Here is a 20,698-nt window from a genome sequence, read left to right as displayed (position 1 = left end):
GCAGCACACAATGTTTGTATAGGGCCCAGCCATGACAAGCTCAGTAGAGGCCTGGGTTTCAGATGACCCTAAGGTAAATTACCTAGTTCCAGGAAAGACCACGAATTGAAACCACTCAGGAACAGGCCATAAAAGCAGAAAGTACCTAACACTCCAAAGGAAATTCCTAAGGTTCCAATCATTGCAGATAGGATCCCCTGATGTCCCTTAGCCCAGCACACACCCCTCCCCCTTTCACAAAGACACCCCTAAACAAATGTCAGCCAATCTGGGGTCCTGAACCTGAGCACTCCCTCACCCCAACCTCTGCTATGATAAAACCCCACCCCAAACTGAGCTTGAGGTCCTCTGATATGCCAATGCGTTGGACACTCAGAGAGTCGGAGTTCAAACTTGAATAAAGGCTCTTTGATTTTATATACAGGACTCAGTCTCCTTGTTGGTTTTTGGGGGACTCGTCAATCTTGACCTAACATTTTCACTGTTTCTGGCTATACAGTCCTCTCGGATCTGGCACTGTCACTAGTATTTGGGACACTGGAGTCTTTGTTCCCGAGCAGAATTTGCTGGTGGTACTCTTATTTTTTTTCTGGGGCCCTCAATTGTCGCTATATCAGGTGCATTCCAGTTCATACTGGACTGTATTGGCCTCTGCTCCCTTAGCCGCAGTGAGAGAAGGAAGCGCACCTTGCTCTCCTGTAATGACTGCTGGTTACTATCTGCACTAACCATTAACTTGGCTCAATGTGCATATGCTGGGCTTTAAGTCATTTTTCTTCCCCTGGACCTGCTGGAGAATCCTAGGGCAGGGGGTTGGGTTGCTCTATGACTCCCAGTCCCTCAGCAGAACGCGCCGTTGGACTTGGAGAGGCACAGACACATCCAATATTCACACCTTTTTGCTAGATTTCTTTGAAACAGGGTCTTGCTATGTAATCCATGTTGGCTTCCAACTAGTTGCCCTCTTGCCTTAGAGTCCCAGTTGGTGGAATGAAAGTCCTGTTGGCCTCATTTTACCCCTCTTCCGTTCCGAAGCTGCACTTCCAAATTTCGCCTCGGAGCAGCACCAGTCAGCCAGCCAGTTGGTGTCTACAGTTCTGACAGGTGAGACGCCCCTAGGAGGTCTCCAGAGTAACCACGTTTGCCTCGGACTGGAGACTCCACCCCCTGCTTGCTGGGGCCTCCCCCTCATTTTTTGGTTTTTCAAGACAGGGTTTCTCTGTAGCTTTTGAAAACTTACCTGTAACTAACTTTTGTAGACCAGGCTGGTCTCAAACTCACAGAGATCCGCCTGCCTCTGTCTCCTGAGTGCTGGGTTTAAAGGTGTGCACCACCACTGCATGGCTCTTCTTTCTTTTTATAATTTCTTTTCTTTTAAAAAAAGAAAACTATGTTTCTCCGTTTTACATACAATTTCATTTCCCACTCCCTTCCCCTTCCCATTACCTCCACGTTTACTTCCACTCCACCCCCATCCACTCCTCAGAGAGGGTAAGGCACATTGACTTGGGGAAGGTCCAAGGCCCTCCTAACTATATCTAGACTGAGCACGGTATCCATCCAAACAGAATAGGTACCCAAAAAACAGGAACAAGCAGTAGGGATAAATCCTGGTACTGGTGCCAGTGGCCCCGAAGTCTGCCCCAGCCATACAACTGCTATCCATATTCAGATGTTCTAGTTTGGACCTATGCTGGTTCCTTCCCTGTCCAGCTGCAGTTGGTGAGCTCCCATTAGCTCAGACCAATTGTTTTAGTGGGTGTCCCCATCATGGTCTTGACCTCTTTGCTCATATTCTCACTCCTCCCACTCTTCAGCTAGACTTTGGGAGCTCAGCCCAGTTGGAACCTCTTTTTCATCACGTGATCTCTCAGGCTTGTGCAAAACGGGTCTTGACAGTCTTCCTCTTGCAACACAGTATTGTACGAAGTCCAGCTTTCCCTGACCTCATTCTGAAAGGTCTCGAGAGGAAGGTGACACTGGGCAGAACCTCCGGGTCCGGAAGGACTGGAGCTCAGAGCCCCTTAGGGATCTGCCGAAAAGCTTGGCGGCAGAGGCAAGACCAGTAGCCTGGAGTGGCCAAGCTGGAGTTGGAAGCGGAATTCCGTGGGTTCGGGACCGCGGCTGCCGCTCAGAGGCTCCTCCAGGCCGAGGCCCCTGCGCAGAATGGACAGAAGGCGCCGACCTCCCGGAGGAGTGGCCGGACCAGGAACGTGCTGCGCTGGTTCTCCACCGGGGTCCTGTACGCCGCCTTCCTGGGGCTGGTGAGAGCTGACGCTGCACCCCTCCCAGGCTGGGGCACGAACCTCCTGCAGGCGACCTGCCCTTCCCAGCTGGACTCTCACCTTCGCTCCCTGCACGTTCTGTGACTTTGGGCACTTCCGGCCCATTAGCTATCTCGTGGGCGCTAATTTAATCACTGAGGGTTTCTGTCCAGTTCGAAACTGATTGTGCTGTTTTCTATCTGCAGCGAACTTTCCTGGCGTTGCGTGGGTCTGCAGCCACTGCGCTCTGAACTGTAACTTACTACACAATAAACTGACGTTTCTAGCGCTTCCATTCTGGGTGGCCATCCTCTTGGTTTTGCAAATAGGAAACAGGTCCAAGAGGAAAGCGGCTTTTCTTGGCCACACAGATGTTTTAGTAGTGAAACCGGAGCGAGTCTCACTCTGCCCACGATTCTTTTGAAATCAACTCTGCAGTACTTAAAATATTTTCTTAGAACAACTCCACATGGGAAGTGGTTTAGCCAATCCCTGGGTGAACTGTGGGGAATTCCCTGTTACTTGGTAATTGTGATCTGGGGGCGCTGTGTGTTTGGGTCCCCCAAGAGAGAGCTATTTTTTCTGTCTTTGACAGTCTCTCAAAACTGACTGAAACCTTAAACCCTGAAAAGCTTTTCTGTCTCTACCGTAATTGATTGATCTAAACAGAATCTCCATTCATTGCACAGTTCTGCTTTCTTTGTTCTTGTTTACTGCTGAAACCACAAAGGATGGCTGAGGAGGAACACTTATGCCACCCTGGGGGGTGGGGGCGGGCAGAGTCTTGCTATATAGCCCAGGCTGGTTTCAAATTCTGCATTCTCCGCCTCAGTTTCCTGGGCACCAGAATCATAGGTGTACACCACCATGCCTGTTCCTGTTTGTATCTCCTGAGTGGGTATGACACACGGGGAGATTACACGATGCTATCAAGAAAATAATACCTGAAACTCAGCACAGTCCTTATGGCTGTCTCTGTGAACCAAACTGAACATAGTCAAATAGAGTTCAAAGCCTTTTATTCCCTGCTATTGGTCAAACTTCTTGTTTGGGTTGTCATGGTGACTAAGGACCATAGCAGGCTGTGAAAGTCACTGATTTTCTTCTTGTAGTGAGCCGCCCGGTAACACATCATGGGAACCTAGAGACACACTTAACTATCGTGACAAGAAAGTCTGGGACAGCCAGGCTTGCCCCCCACCATTCTGGACGTCAGCAAACCAACTTAGCTGCTCCCACAAACATTATGCCTTTCCTTCCCCTGAGAAGTTTCCTCAAGCCTTCATTCAACAACAGCACTATCAGCTCTTTTATTGATCTGTTTAGTGTTATCATCATCATCATCATCATCATCATCATCATCATCATCATCATCAGTGCTGTAAACTGAACCCAGGGTTTTGTTCATTTAACACGCATGCTCTTGCACCTGAGCCACACCCAGCTCCTCAGCCACCCTTTGCATTACTTTTTTTTTCCTACAGGGTCTCACTGTACAGCCCTGGCTGATATGGAACTTGCTATGTAGACCAGGCTTGCCTCAAACTCATAAAGATCCACCCACCTCGCCTTCTGGGTGCTGGGGCTGCAGGCGTGTGCCACTGGTCAGCTTCACTGCTCCTGTAGAGCAGTGAAATCCAGGCAGAGTTAGCTACCACATTCTGTTACTCAGCAACACACAGGAGCCCACAACACGGGCAAGAAGATCTACAAGCAAATTTTGTCCCACTAGCTGATGGACATGAATGTTCTCACGGCCTTTCTGGGTGCTTCCCACCCTTCCCAAGAGCAGATCTGATCTACTGCAGCACACATTTCCCCGACTGAAATCTTAGCTTCAAGTAACGCAACAGCACCACCTGCTGCCCAGGAAGATCCAGTCCAGGAATCCTAGTAGAACTCTTCAGTGGGAGCTCAGTTGTTTAGCACATCATGGGAACTAATTTTCGATATTGGTTGCTTTGGTATGATTGTGGGAGGTCTAAAAAACATATGAAAAGGTGCTCAGAAGGTAAGAGAGAGCCAGATCAAATAGCAAGTTCTGAATGAACAGGAAAGCTGGAGAGAGTGGAGAAATTCACCATAGACCAATCTTGGTCCCTAGGGACTGGAAAACATGCCATCTAAGGGCATTTGAGCAGAACTCAGTTAAATTCTTTCACTCCCCGGTTTCTGTAGCTCATGAACACGGTCCAGTGGAAAGTGTATTTTGTGATCCATTAGCCTGAAGTCATGGTGAATAAGATCAGTTAGTGGGAAAACAACGTATGGACTTAGTGGTCACACAGACGATCCGTGGCCCTGTATTCTCAAGGTCAACCTCCTGCAGATGTCACTCAGCATAGTGCCCTGTATTTGCTGGTGACTGTTTTAGTAACTGGAAAGTCAGGGCCGTATTCCCAGCGAGTGTAGGAGGCACAGAGCAGTGATGTCCTGCGTATCAAAGAGAATTTTCCTCTCCCTCTGGGGATTCACTGTGATGGCGCAGAAACATGGAACAATGCTGGTCATTAGTGGCAGTATTTCCTGATGTGAAGGCATTGATTAGCCTTAAACCCAGCAGCTGGAGCTTTCTGTTTTGTTGCACGGCATTAGCCTTGGTATAGCCCCCATGGCGCTAAGTATCTTCCTGTAGGGAAAGGGATGGGCTCAAGACAGCTGGTGATGGGGAAAGAGAACCAGGTTTTGCAGAAACGGATCAGTCTTGATCCATGAGTTAGGCTGTTGCTATCTAGGCTATCCTCTGCCTCTCAGGAGAAACATTCCTGGTCAGGGTTGCTATAAGGTCCCCAGCTGGTGCATACTTTCAAGAGTCTTGAGAGCTGTCAGTCTAGGACGGAGGGCGCTGATGCTTTGGTGTGTAAACACTGGTGTGGGCTCTTCCAACAGAGTCAGAGGGAGCCACTTATGGTGTTGTTTCTAAAGACTGTTGTTCAGGATCCAGGTCATAGAGGTTCACTGGCCTCTGTTCCCTGGTGGATATACTTTGGCCTTAAATTAACTACTGAGTCCTGTCACACTTCGTGTGAGTGGAGTGAGAGATACCTGGGTGCTATCACAAGGGGTGCAGTGTCGCAGGGGCTATGTCGCAAGGGCTAATAAGTCTGTGGGAGTGGATCCAGTTGCCACCAATTGGTGATGCCATTGACAGGCCATCTGGTCAATACAGGCTTGATGCTGCTGTGTTTGGGACACTTGTGTAGTAAGCGGGTATGGCTGTTGCTGGAGATCTCTTCAGGATGCCCCACGAGGGAGGCACCATTTTAATCACTGTAGCTATTTTTAGTGCTAGCCGCTCTGTAGAGGAAAGCTTCCATCACCTAGCAGATAAACACCGAAAGCGGCCAGTGAGTGGATCCACCCACAAGTGTTCAGATCATCCAGGAGCTGATGCAGTATTACTTGAGGTTGTTTTTTGATTTTCGAGACAGGGTTTCTCTGTAGTTTTCGGAGCCTGCCTGGAACTAGCTCTTGTAGACCAGGCTAGCCTTGAACTCACAGAGATCCGCCTGCCTTTGCCTTCCATGTGCTGAGATTAAAGGCGTGTGCCATCACTGCCTGGCTAGGAAAAGCAATATAATATTTAAAAGGTCATAAAAATATCAAAAGTTTAACACACTGTTCAAGACAGAATTGAATATTATAGTGAATTAAAAATAGATTTTTATTTAGCCAAAGTGATATTAGTGCTTCAAACTGAATTTATAAATGTGGAATAACCTTAGTTCTTTTAGTATTGATGGTTTAGTTTCCTTAAGTGATTTTCAAAACATCACAAATACAGCATGAAACAGGAAATCATGTTGTCCACTTCCTGTGACTCTGCTTGTTGGGCCAACCACCTCAAACGCAACAAAGCCAAAGCAGATCCTTCACACTTCCCATTGAGCACCAACCAACACACCAGGAAACGAGAAGACCAAATCCCAGCTTCACAGTGAGCCTTAGCAGTGATGCTCAGTTCCTAGAAAAACTTCCAAACAATTTTCATCTACTCTCAGCCAGCTTGTCCACAAGAAGTTGTTTTCTGAGTTCTTCTACATACTTCCTGCAATATTCTTACCAGTTCTACTTTGGCCTTATTGTTCTTAGTTTAGAGCAATTGCCTTGCTTTAAGACAGAAGAGCATCCATTTTTCCTTTGATAATGTATCTGCATAATTTACACTGTTCCTACCTTTGGTGACTTTTCTATTGCCATGACCAAGGCAACTTATGAAAGAGTTTATGTGGGGCTCACAGTTTTGGAGGGCTGGTCTCTGACCATCGTGGCATGGCAACAGGCAGGCAAGCATGGTGCTGGAGTAGCAGTTAGGAGTTTACATGTTGAGACAACAACCACAAAGCAGAGAGAGAGAGAGAGAGAGAGAGAGAGAGAGAGAGAGAGAGAGAGAGAGAGAGAGAGAGAGAGAGAGAGGAGAGAGAGAGAGAGAGAGAGAGAGAGAGCAGAATTGGCAGCTTCAGCTTTGAAAACTTCTAAGCCCACTCCTAGTGGCAGACTTCCTCCAAAAAGGCCACACCTCCTGATCCTTCCCAAACAGTTCTACTAACTGGAGACCAGGTACTGTAAAGTATGAGTCTATGGGAGCCATTCTCATCCAACCTACTACATTCCACTCCCTGACCCCCATAGACTCATGGCCATAGAATAATATAAAATGCATTTAATGCAACTTCAAAGGTCTCTATGGTCTTGTGCACTCTCAATACAGTTTGAAAGTCCAAGATCTCTTCTGAGACTCAAGACAAACTCTTAACTGTAAAATCAAAAAGCACATCACATACTTCCAACATACAATGATACAGAGTGTACATTAACATTCCAAAATGGAGGACTGGGGCACAGTGAGGAAATACTGGACCAAAGCAAGACCAAAAACCAACAGGGCAAATCCAAATCCTGTAGCTCTATGTTCAATGTCAACCTCTCTCTCTCTCTCTCTCTCTCTCTCTCTCTCTCTCTCTCTCTCTCTCTCTCTCTCTCTCGGGCTGGTACCACTCCCTCTCTGCAGCTCTTCTTGGATGATATCCCATAGCTCTAGCATCTCCAAAACCCTGTGTTCTCCAATATAATCCAGGCCTCATTTTCACAACCTCATGCAATGGCCTTTCTGGACCTCTGTGAAGGGAATCCCCTACCACACGCCTGGCTTCAGCAGCTTTACTTAAAGCTTTACTTTATGGTGAAGGAGGATTCCACAGCACCTTTACTCCTGTATCCTTCATGACTCTAAAGCCAGAATCGTGTGGCCAAAGCTGCCAAGTTCTGCTTTCTGTTTGGTGGAACCTGGCCCTCTCTTTGACTGCATTTTGAGTAAGCTTTCTCTTTTATAAACTGGAAGTTAAACTGGGCAGGGTCTTGTCCCGAGAGCACCACTTCCTCTATTCAATTTCACATCAGGCCTCTTTTTATCTCTTTCAGCAAAAGCCCTGGCCCAACATTAAGTTTCCTGGTGCTCTTTTTCTCTCCAAATTGTGTTTAGTATTGCTTTTCTCCTTCTTGTTCTTTTTAATCGTAGATCTGCATTTAAAAAAATCATTGCTAATAATCAAGCAACTGAGTCAATAGTAAAGCTGTCTTACAATCTCCTCCGCCAACAAATTTAACCCATAACTTTTAAATTTAGCCTCAGGTAGGTTCTTAGAGCAAGGACAAAATCATTAGCAAAATATGAAAATGGCCATTATCCATTGCTAATATTGTTCCCTCTGAATCCTCTTGAGTACTGCCTCTATAGTCCACATTGTTCTCTGCATTACTGTCTTCCAAGGCTTGCTCACAACATCAAATGCTTTCCTAGTCCAAAGTCCAAATGTCTTCCACACTCAAAAAAAAAAAAAAAAAAAAAAACAACAGCAAAAAACCCAAGCATGGTCAGGCCTGTCACTGCTATAGTCCACTTCAGGGTTCCACTTTTACCTTAATTGTTTCTCTATTGCTATGATAAAACACCATGACCAGAGCAACTTAGAAAAGAAAAAATTAATTTGGGGCTTGCAGTTCCAGAGGATTAGGCCATCATGGTGAAGCAAGGTAGCAGGTAGGCCGCCAGGGCATCATAGCAGTAGCTGGAAACTTACACTGAGAGAGCGACCACAGGCAGTCGTGAGGAGGGTAGCACCTGGGAGTTCTGTGGGCCTTTGAACCCTCAAAACCCACCCCCGTGACACACCTCCTCCAATTAAGCCACACCTCCTAATCCTTCCCAAAGAGTTCCACCAACTGGGAACCAAGCAGCCAAACATATGAGCCTTTGGGAGCCATTCTCATTCAAGCCAATGCACTTACAAAAGTCCCATCTCCTTGTGTAATTGCATAGGGCTTCCTGTTTGTAGTAACCTTACATTCATGTATTATAATTTTAATCTGTATTGGCCTTAGCTTCCATCAATGATAGTAAATGTGCCATTGCCAATTTTATGCCAGTCAGGTGTAGACTGCTAAATCTATTGATCATAGCTCCTAAAAGAAGCATGTGCCCTTAGGATAGCCTAAGAGCCAATGTGGTACAGATATGGTCACTAATAGTCCCAACTATCTTCAGTTTCTGCAACAATAAACTATGGAGGAGGAAAAATTTTATCACTAGTCCTTTGGTTCCCCCATCCCCACCTTTTTTCCCTAGATCTACATTTCAAATATTTGTGCAAATTTCCCTAGTCCATAATGGTACATTTCTTTTTTTAAAAAAAAATTTAAAATGTATCAGTGTTTTGCCTGTATGTATCTCTATAGACCACATGCAGGCATGGTGCCCATGGAGACCAGACTATGACATCAGATCCTTTAGAAATGGAGTTAGAGACAGTTGTGAGCTTCCATGTGGGTGCTGGGACTCGAACTCAGGTCCTCTGAGAGAACAGCCAGCAGTTTTAATCACTAAGTGATGTTCCCAGTCCCCAAACTGTACCTTCTTGATAACAAGAATGGTAAAATATTCTGACATAGAAGGCAAATCTTTTACAGAGATTTTATCTTCTGTCTGTTTAACTGATCTCCAACAATTGGGTGAGAGATGCTTAGAAACATGAGGATCAAGTCAGGTGTCATAAGCTGTTTTTCTTGGTTAAAAACATACAACAGATAAGATTAATTTGTATAGACCTACAGAAAAAAAAATGTATCTAATGGTGACAATTCTATAAAAATTGGCCTGTTGTATTAACCAGACTACCCAAGTCATATAATGCCAAAAAGAATGTGGTTAAGGCCTTTATTCATTATTTTTGACAGACTTTATTTGTGAAATACTATTTGTTAGATTTATTTGTTTTTTATGTTGTGTATTAGTGTTTTGTCTGCATATATGTGTGTACACTGCCTGCATGCCTGGTGTTTGTGGAGTCAGAATAAGGTATATATATACATATTATATATATGTATATGTATATATACCTTATATATACCATATATATATATATATATATACATATGCTCCTATAACAAGTTATAGATGGTTGTGACCCAATATGTGGGTGTTACAAATCAAACGCAAATTTTTTGCAAGAGCAACAAGAGCTCTTAATTGCTGAGTCATCTCTCCAGGCCCAGATGCTAACTTCTTAAACAAAACAGCTTTTAATTTAATTTAGGAATAGAGTCATGTAAAATTAAATTAAACATACAAATACAGACAGATATACTTCAGCATATAAGCAACAGATATAAAACTATTCATTTAAAGTCTGGGCACATGCCAGGTAAAATATAAAAGGCTCACAAATATGTTAGAGCAAAGGCAGATCCAGTGATAGACTGGCATGTTTAAGGTCTTATGCTCAGCCCCCAGTACTGGAAAACCCAAACACTAGGTACTCTTTGCTCTAAGTTGTCTGACCAATAGAACAGAATTTCCTGTCTGGAGGCTACAACCTTGTGAAACATGCATATTTTTTTTTCCTGAGACCTGTGCAAGGCCTCTTACAAAGTTCTTTGATCCATTTGATCTTTTAGATATCTCTATGTACCAATTAAATAATGAATTCCATTAAAACAAACATTTTAAATCCCAGCTTTCAGGAGTCAGGGGCAGGTGAATCTTGAATTCAAGGCCAACCTGGTCTATAGAGTGAGTTCCAAGACATCTAGGGCTACACAGGGAAACCCTGTTTTGAAAAACAATAAATAAATCAATTAATAAAAAGTCTGTTGATCTTCACACACATGCTGCATATGCACACACACATACATGCGCATGTGCACAAACAAATTAAAAATAAAAATTTAAAATGAAAACAATTTGATAATTTAAATTTTTGAGATATAAATTCTCATGTTAATGACTGTCACATATCTCAGAATATAGACAGCTATTTCAACTATATTTGAACATATATTTAAAATGTATGACAAATGCGTATTTTATGTTTTTTGTTTAATATTTCATTACTTTGAAACTAGGCTTCATGTAGCCGAGGCTGGATTTGAACTTACTATGTACCTGAGGATGACCTCGACCTCCTGATGCTTCTCTCTGTTTTGTTCAGTGCTGGGAAGGGAGCCCAGGCTTTGCACGTGCTAGGCAGGAGCTCTACGACCGAGCTGCATCTCCATCCATATTGTTATTATGATTATCATGCTTTTTATTGCCATTCTAGGCAGTCAACGTAGGCTTGAACATGTCAGCAGCAATTCTATACTCAGTTATATCTTGAGCTTCTTTTCGCCTGTTCTGTTTTGTTTTGTTTTTCAAGACATGGTTTCTCTGTGTAGCCCTGGCTGTCCCAGAACCTCCCTTTGTAGATCACGCTGGCCTTGAATCTCAGGTCCACCTACCTCTGCCTCCCACGTGCTGGGATTAAAGGTGTGCATCACCACTAACTAGCTGGTTTATCTCCAGCTGCTTATTAACTTATTTAAGAGAGGAAAAAGGCACAGGGATTAGATCATTTTTGGCTGGAGAGATGGCTCATCAGTTATAAACACTGGCTGTTCTTCCAGAGGACCTCTGTTTGGTTCTCATCACCCACACGGGAGCTCACTACCACCACCCACAACTCTGGTTCCAAGGGATCTGATGCCCTCTTCTGGCCTCCTTGGGCACTGCACACACAGTGCACATGCACATAAAACATCCACAAATGTAAAATAAAAGTAATTAAATCTTTAATATTTTAAAAAATAATTAATAATTTTGAAGGGAAAATAGTTCTAAAATGAAGACAATCAACCAGAGTCTATGGCTCTGGTTATATTAGCACCATAACTGTAAAATTCTTTCTCACTGTGAATGGCCCTTAAAATAAGTTCTTGCTTTGTTACCCACTCCTCATTTTTTTCTTAGACAAAAATGAAGCACATATTATCTTGCTTGCAAGTAAATCTTTCATCCTTTTTAATTTCAGGGAATGACTGTTGCCATACTGGGACCCACATTTCCAGACCTGGCACGAAATGTGAACCGGAACATCAGCAGCCTTTCGGAAATATTCGTGGGCCGTGCCCTCGGCTACTTGTGCGGCTCTGTGGCTGGTGGGGTGCTTTTCGACTGTATGAATCATTTCTTACTTTTGGGTAAGTAAACATCACCTTTTATTTGCGACTTACTCTATATATGAAAATCACAACCTTACTTCAGACTTGACAACAGAAGTGGGTAGTGTGGGTATCCTCCCTGGAAACTGGGCACCCACGGTTCCTCTGCCTACCTTAGCTGGTGGAGGGACTCTGTACTGCGCCCTCTGGGAACTCTGGGAAGTCTTCAGGTCTGTGTGTCAGCAATCCTGAGACTCTACCCTCAGGTCACACACTGGTTGACCACACAGTTCTGCATATTTGAAGGTTCCCAGGACCACAGAGGTCGGAATGAGCTCTCCACACGTGGCCTGGCTCTGTGGTGGATTGAACATGAGGAGGCAGGAGATGGTTGTGAGCTGACTATAGGCTGCATCTTGTCTGAGTTTCTCCATGTCAACCAAGACCAGTCGACTGCTTTCCCACATTCTGGAAATGACGGCAAACCTCTTCGTGTACTCACCCCTGAAAAAACTGATTTTGTTCATAGAACATTTAGAGTCTCATTAATACTTGTGGAAGAAAGGAAAATAGAGAGTAATTGTTAAAGTAAGACAAGAAGGAGATCTAGTTCAACACAATTTAGTTAGCGGGAAATCCAGTTTACAACATGCCTTAGCTGGTGTTGGTTCAAACTCCCAGAGTCTGACACTGGGTAGTTTATTTCTTAGACGTTTAAGTACAGTACAACTGTCAAAAAAAAAAAAAGGTTTCCTGGTAACAATGACCTCAGTCCATGTGCACTATAAAACTTAAGGTGTGACTACATCACCGTTCTTTTGCAAAGCACATGTGACCCTTTCCATAAAGATGGGGGTTCTGTAGCTTAAGGGTCTAGGAGAAGGTCAGGTGTGGTCTTGGTCATAGAACATGCGACATCTCCCTAAGGATGGGTTCTTTTGGCTGAGAAACAGTGCTCAAGATAATGGTCTAGGGAGGTCACGCCTGAGAGAAGCGTAGTTGTCTAGGGAATCTGGGTGTGGCCCAGTCTTACCGGTAGCACAGCTCAGCAGGCTGCTAACAACATCAACTCCCAGTCTTCTGGGTGGAAAACAGGTACACATCCCTCACATTGAAGAGACAAGCCTGTGTGCTTAACATTCCTGGTTCCCCTAGTGGGTATCTGTGAGCACAAAGACCTCATGCCCTCTACAGCTGTTGACGAATAAGTGAACAATACCTCCTGTTTCTTACGTAAGGTTTAAAGAATCTATGTGTGCATGCAGTTTGGGGTGAGCGAATCAAACTCGAGGCTTCTCTCACCCTTCTAATCGCCTGCTTTTCCACTGAGCTATACATCCACACCGATCATGTATCTTCTACTTCCCTTCCTATCTGCTACACTCATTTATTTCAAATATCTTTACCATTTTATTCTAACTGGGGGGAGGTATAGGCATGTAGAAGTCGGAAGTCAATGTCGGATCAATCACTTGTTATGGGGTTTGTGACCCCTGGGAAAAGACCACAGACTCAATCTAATTATAATTAAAATATTTATTTGAGATTATCTTGAAGGAGGGGTATGGAGAAGGACTTTTAAAGGAGAGAACCACATGAAGACCGTCCATATCTATGCAAGCCAGCAAAAACTCTTCTGTTCTGCCAAGTGAATCAGTTAAGGCAACTGAAAACAATCTTTGGGTGTCTGCATAAGCAAGTTACAAAAGGAAAAAAGGCAGTTAGGGTCACCGATGTACATTTTCAGGTGAGGGCTATTGAGTCAGGGTAACTGGGAATTTGTCTTCCAGGAACTGGAGTCAGAGACAAACACCTGCTGGGCACCAAGATGGATGCCTAGCATAAAATGGAGCTTCTGTAGCCATGACATCATCCCACAGTGACTGTAGAACATATGAATCAAATCACGGATTCACATTTACGTAGGGGTAACGGTGGATGTTTTAATTAAGCCATTCAATCAAATCCCAGCCCCCGACTTGAGCAACCCTTTCTATCACTCTCTGATTTTAACAGGTATTTGTAATGCTGAAGGAGACAGGAGGCCAGCATGAGCTCTGGTGTGCTAATGGGCACCATAGATAGTCCTGTGTCTTTTTTGACAGAGATAGGGAAATGGCTGCCTGGGTAGAGGAGAACTGGTTTTGTTTGGACCTAACATTCAGGTCTTTTGTTAATGATCAGGGTAATGTAATCTCTTCTGTAACTGCTGCTCAGATGACATAGGATGCTGTTGTCAGGCTCAGGAAGGCTGGAATGCTGGTCATAGGCCTGGAGGGGGCACATCTTGTTTGCTGTCCATGTTTTGTTGGCCCTCCTGAGGCCAGTGAAGCACCCATTGTTTTGGAGTAGTCTAGAACGCTGGTCTGAAGCTAGGGCTTCAGGCACTCCAGGTAGTAAGAAATCTTGTTGGAAGCATCTGGTTTACTTCAGCTTTCAGCAAGGTCAGGACAATCTGCAGGCGCTGGTTCTCTTCTGCCATGCAGGAAAGTTTCTGCACCCTGATAGATAAGCCTCTCTGCCGATGCAATAATCCGAACCAGACCAGATCAAACCAAATTAGTAAAAAGCCCAGGTTTAATGGCTACAAATGCTCCCAGATCTGGCTTTCCAGCCCCCCAGAGAGAAGATGGAAAGGAAGACCTGAAAACCACGTGTTTGTTCTCTTGGGAGGGGGGCAGTTTAAATACCCTGTGGGCGTGGTCTTGAGCGTCTCTGGGGAGGGCTGATCGGTTGGCAGATTTTCTCAGAGGTGGAGTCTGGACTGAGGCAACTCCCAGGGGAGGGGGCTTGGGGTGGAACTTCCACCCAAACATCCCAGACAAAGTACCTTTTCCAACTGAGCCGTCTCCCAGCCCCTGCACTACGTATTTTGAGGAAGGCTCCCTCACTAAACCAGCATTCCACCCACAGGGTTAGACTGGATGATTAGCAAGTCCCAGGGATGCTCCTGCTGCCTCCTCCTCAGCCCTGGGATCACAAGTGTGCACACCTTCTCTCTGTGTCTGTAAAGATCCCAGGCAGGACATTTCCTGTCAGCAGGTGCTTCACTGCATCCATTTCAAAGTTTTACTACACACTTCTACAACAGCACTTTCTTTTGCCTTTTTGCTACCTCAAATCCCTTTCAGTTTATAAATGTCAAACCTCTAACTTTTTTCAGCCTATCTTATTTGTTAGAAAGATCATTGTATTATGTTTATAATTTATTAGTAGTATTGCAATGGTACTCATGTCATAGTTTTATATATATATATATATATATATATATATATATATATATATATATATATATATTGTATACCACCACACCCAGTAATTATTTTAACTATTTAATTACTTTTAATCATTTAATCTGTAAAAAAAAATCATATAATATTTACAAGATATAACCTGCATATAGAAATCCTCAAATTATCCAGTTTTCATATGACCTTACTTTCATTTTTGTTTTTAGGACATTGGCTTGACTCTGCATGAATACTGTTTCTATAACTGACATTCTCGCCTTTTTTTTTTTTTTTTTAGGGATGTCAATGCTGGCTACCACAATTGGTCTTTATCTTATTCCTTTCTGCAAGAGAGCAACATTACTGATTGCCATGATGTCTGTGTTTGGTGTTTCATTTGGCGCTCTGGATACAGGTTGGTGACGGGGGAAAGTGGATGAACTTACACTGTCACCTGCAAGGCTTGTGAAATGGCATGGCCGCCTGAGGTGGTTGGAGGGTCAGTCATTTAAGCACGCCCTTCTAGCAGGGGTGCTTCTTACCAACCAGGGAGCCAGTTTTGAGCAGTTAGTGGATAAGTGAACTAGAAGACATCTCCCTGTGAGGTGGTATTGGTTTTCAGTATCCAAATGAGAACGGATCCCTTCCTAATGGGTAACTGCAGTGTAAGTCAGAGGGCTTTCATTTTGAGATAGAATTTGATCATATTAAAATAAGAAGAATTAATGGCTTATTAGAATAAACTAAGGTTGGAACTGACATTGGGATGTAAAACTAAAAAAAAAAAAAAAAAACACCCACTTTTGAGTTCAGAGAAGCCTATGTTGTGCACAACTTTCTCAGTTTATGTCAGAGGTTGCTGTGTCCTCACGTTTTTGAAAACCTTTTAAACAGTGTGTATGATGTTTGTTTGCTCCAAATTCCAGCTTTCTATTCCTCCCCTCTTTTCATTTAGTTGAAAAATTACTGGGTGGAATTATGTGTTTGCCTGATTGTTAAAAAGAGTCACAGCGTGATGATTTCTCACCTTGGAGCTGCTCTGACAGTCAGCTCAGTTTCTGGAAGACAGCCTTGTCTCCTGTAACAGGAGCATCCGGGTCCTAACTGGGTGCTTTGTTCAAACATAAATAATCTTTGGTGGCTGCCAGCTCCAGGTACATAAAACTAGAAATGTGCAATATGTTTATTAAAGTTTGAAATACAGTTATTAAATATATCATAAACTCTGCAATGTATTTACTGTGTATATTTATCACATACACAGTAATAAGTAAGTGTGTAAACATTACACCCCCGATGTGGTATTTACACTATTTTGTAAGACAAAAACAAACAAACAAACAAAAACCTTTGCAGTTGTGTCTGGCTCTAGAAGGTGATGGCCACCAGCCTTTAGGTCATGTCTATGAGACATTACAATGCATAGTTCTTGATGGTGCATTAGAGATCTTTAACCACATAATCAACGCACAGTTGACATTTGTAACTTACAACATCTATTATGTTCACACTGTGCAATGCATATCCATCCACTTTCTAATGGTGCTGAGTGTAATTGGTCTTTCTTTGGGCTGCCATTTCCCAAATAATGACACAGAGACTTTTTATTAATTATCAATTATTAGGAATGCTTGGCCTTAGCTTAGACTTGTTCCCAACTATAACTTAAATTAATAATTTTATATTAATCTATATTCTGAAACATAGCTCATTACCTCTCCTCCATAGTGTATGTCCAATTTGCTCCACAGCTTACTGGCTAAACCGTCCTCTCTTGTTCCCAGAGTTCCTCTGTCTCCCCAATAGTCCCGCCTATTGGCCAGTCAGCTCTTTATTAAACCAGTCAGAAGGCACATTAGGCAGAAACACATCTTCACAATGTACAAAAAGATTATCCCACAAGAAATGAAACATTTTTGTTTATATATGGTTCTTGAGATTTTTATTGTTATTATTTCTAACTATGCATAAGTATGTGGGTAAGTATACATGAGTGCAGGTGTCCAAGGAGGAGAGAGGTTGCTGCTCCCTGGGAACTGGAGTTTTAGGGGCTTGTAAGCCACCAGACTTGGGTGCTAGAAACCCAGTTCTGGTTCTCTGCAAAAGCAGTAAGTACTCTTGACTGCTGAACAGTCTGTCCATCCCCAGTCTTTTGTAATTTTACTAAGTTTCCATGTGTAGCAGATGATTTTGTCCATGTTTCACTGGCAGGTGCAAATGTCCTTATCTTGGCTCTTTGGGGTGACAAAGGAGCCCCACACATGCAGGCCTTGCACTTCAGTTTCGCCTTGGGTGCTGTCCTGGCCCCCCTGCTGGCTAAATTGGCCTGGGGTACAACAGCGTCCACTCAGAACCACACAGAGTTCGACTTTGACCCTCTAATGCTGAACCGATCCTCTGAAGCCAGCCCAGACTCTCTGTTTGCGGTACCCGAGGACATGAATCTGCTGTGGACCTACGCTTCCATCGGCACCTATGTCCTAGTAGTTTCTGTCTTTCTGTTTGGTCTGTTTTGTAAGAAACGTTCAAGGCAGAAAAAATCTGCAGCATCTGGTCAAAGAGTTCGAAGAGCGAAGTATCACAGGGCCCTGCTCTGCCTCCTCTTCCTCTTCTTCTTCTTTTATGTTGGAGCCGAGGTGACCTACGGCTCTTACGTATTCTCATTCGCCACCACCCATGTTGGCATGAAAGAAACTGAAGCAGCCGGTTTGAACTCTGTCTTCTGGGGGACCTTTGCAGCCTGCAGGGGCCTGGCCATCTTCTTTGCAACATTCTTACAGCCTGGAACCATGATTGTGTTGAGCAATGTTGGCAGCCTTGTCTCTTCTTTCTTTCTGGTGCTTTTTGACAAGAGCCCTCTCTGCCTCTGGATCGCAACTGCTGTGTATGGAGCCTCGATGGCAACCACATTTCCCAGTGGAGTTTCCTGGATTGAGCAGTACACCACCTTAACTGGGAAGTCTGCAGCATTCTTTGTAATTGGTGGTACCCTGGGAGAAATGGCGATTCCTGCAGTCATTGGAATTCTACAAGGACACTACCCAGACCTGCCCGTGGTTCTGTACGTCTGTTTTGCATCAGCCATATTCACTGGAGTTATATTTCCCTTGATGTACAAATTAGCCACCTTACCTCTGTAATGTGAATAAAAAGAAAACATCTCAGGGGGTCAGAATACTTTGTAAGTCTGACCACAGAGAAAAGGACAAATGGGAAGATGGAGAGGGAAAATGAATGAGTGAATTTTGAAGCTGTTGAACCACGCAATGAAGCACTCTGTAGTTGTCTGGGAGCATTTGATCGTCCCCACAGTTGCTGTTCTCACCAATACCTCTCAACTACATTGATTTGGATAAACAGTTTGGTAATCCTCTGTGGAATTCTCTGTTCATTTCTTGTGACTGTGATCAATATTTGACAAGAAACCAAGGAAGGGCTTTGGGGGCTCACAGTTTGAGGGTGCGCTCTACCATGGATGGGGAGATGTGGTTGCAAGAGGTTCCCTTCATGTGTCAGGAGTGTGGAGCTGGGAACCTCATTCCTTCACATTTTGGCAAAACAGGAAGCAAAGAGGGACCAAAAATGTGTCCAGGTATAAAATCTCAAGCCCTGCCCCTAGTGATGGACTTCCTCCAGAGGAGCCCCACTTCCTCCAGAGGAGCCCCACTTCCTCCAGAGGAGCCCCACTTCCTCCAGAGGAGCCCCACTTCCTCCAGAGGAGCCCCACTTCCTCCAGAGGAGTCCCACTTCCTCCAGAGGAGCCCCACTTCCTCCAGAGGAGCCCCACTCCCTCCAGAGGAGCCCCACTTCCTCCAGAGTAGCCCCATTTCCTCCAGAGGAGTTCCACTTCCTCCAGAGGAGACCCACTTCCTCCAGAGGAGCTCCACTTCCTCCAGAGGAGCTCCACTTCCTCCAGAGGATCCCCAGTCCCTAAACGTTCCACAACCCTCTAAAACAACAGCCCCAGCAGGGCACCAAGTATTGAAACAAACCTTGGAGGGGTATTTCACATTCAAGCTACAGCAAGTATCTATCAAAAACTGGGATAAGAGTTCTTACTCGCCTCTCTATTTCTTGGGGAACAGGGACAGTGCAGGGTCAAATTCAGAACTCTTCACGGGCCAGACAAGCATTCTACCTCTGAGCAGATCCTCAGCCAGCGGTTTCCTTGAATGAGCAGTCTAAATAGGCCAATCAGAGAAGATCAGCAGCTGTGTTTCAGTAGGCTCTGGAGATTCCATTTTCAAGGTCAATGTGTAAGGAATGCCAAGATATTTTGAAACGTTCTGTAATTCCCAGAATATTACACAAAGACCTCACAGTCTTGTACTGTCAATCTCTTGCTACGAGGCTCTTATTTTGGCAGGAGCCATCAGGTGATATTTTATGGTCTCTTATTTTCTGAGTGTACAAAGAATTCATGCATGTTTGAAAAGATGGGTCGTGTTCAAGTAGATCAACACCACTAAGAAAGAAAATGGATGTGCTGAGCAAATAAATCACCAGGCCATCCACACTAACCAGGGACGTTGTGGAGAAGAGTTTCATGAAAGAGTGTATTTGGATGTAGACAGATGTTTTCATTGTTTGACTTTATCAGTCAGCTGGATTAAGGAATGCTAGTGACTCATTTGTCTATGCCTAGAAAGACATTAGGAAATGAGTTTGAAGAGCGCTGTCTGCAAGACTTGACTGCCTTCTGGGTCTGCTCCGAGGCACTTACTGTGGCCTCATTTGTCTCATCCCCTGAGTTGTGAATCTAGAGATGCAAATGAGATGCTTTTCCAGCTGAGTTTGTCCAGGATGTCTGCTGCAGCAGCCAATGGTCCATTTCAAAAGAGAAGTGAGACGGAATGACAGAAAGGCTCTGAGAGGCAGTACTGGTTATGAATATATTCCAGTTTGATGTGCTTGTTCTGCCTGTTGACTTCCTGACAAGTGTGTTTACTGCTGCGTTTCACTGATCTGAAGATGCCTCTTTCCTTCACACTTTATGCATATCTGACACAGCGTGTATTTTATTGTCAGTGATCATTTAATACCGTGACAAATTATAACCGACAGCAGGTTTCCGTATATAGATTAAAGATAATATGATTTACAATCAGTGTTTTATATTAGTGAAAAAAAACAGTAGCGACTTCAGTTGTGGATGTTATAGTAATTTTAAAAACAATTTTAAGGAAAAAGCTATTTGTTTATTTATTTATTATTTCAACATGGGTCTTACCATGTCATTTTAGCCTTGTCTCAAACTCTGGGACTCAAGCAATCCTTCTTCCACAGTCCTCTGAGTTCCTGAGAGCTACAGGAATGTACTGCAATATTGCCTGCCCTTTAATGTGAATTTTTGTCTATGTTCAGATAGAATTTGTAGACAGGGTGTTCCAGTACCTTGACAGGAGAACGAATCCATGTCTAGCTGTGTTCCGACGGTGTTAGTAACATTTTAGTAACATTCTGTTTTACTACCTTGCTGGGAGGGTAAATTTGAATACAGCCATATTCAGAGATCTGTAGACATCTCGTTCTCCTGCCTTCAATATGAAGGCTGTAGACGGATCTTCTTGAGCCCTTCACTACCTCGGTAAGACATAATAGGTCTGGGACTTGCTGTTTCTAGATTTGATTTTTCACTGGTTTTGAATAATAATTACATTATGAAAACTGTAAACAATTGACGACTTTCATTTACAGCTGTCTAAAGGTTAGAATGTTTGTGTAACCCAC

At 43.9% G+C, this 20,698-nt stretch overlaps 1 protein-coding gene across 1 annotated transcript; it reads left to right on the top strand.

Annotated features, from left to right (window-relative positions):
• Positions 1 to 1,917: 1,917 nt before the first annotated feature.
• Positions 1,918 to 18,348, top strand: LOC119820347 (sodium-dependent glucose transporter 1C). The gene is made up of 4 exons (XM_038338566.2): positions 1,918 to 2,264; positions 11,609 to 11,777; positions 15,267 to 15,383; positions 17,180 to 18,348. Exons 2-4 carry the CDS (start codon positions 11,612 to 11,614, stop codon positions 18,106 to 18,108), a joined length of 1,212 nt encoding a protein of 403 aa, XP_038194494.2. The 5' UTR covers positions 1,918 to 2,264; positions 11,609 to 11,611; the 3' UTR covers positions 18,109 to 18,348.
• Positions 18,349 to 20,698: the final 2,350 nt, after the last annotated feature.

This window comes from Arvicola amphibius, chromosome 8 (assembly GCF_903992535.2).
Source record: "Arvicola amphibius chromosome 8, mArvAmp1.2, whole genome shotgun sequence".
In the NCBI taxonomy this organism is placed as follows: Eukaryota; Metazoa; Chordata; class Mammalia; order Rodentia; family Cricetidae; genus Arvicola; species Arvicola amphibius.
Note: the sequence above shows the minus strand (reverse complement) of the source record. Positions and strands in the feature narration are given on the sequence as shown.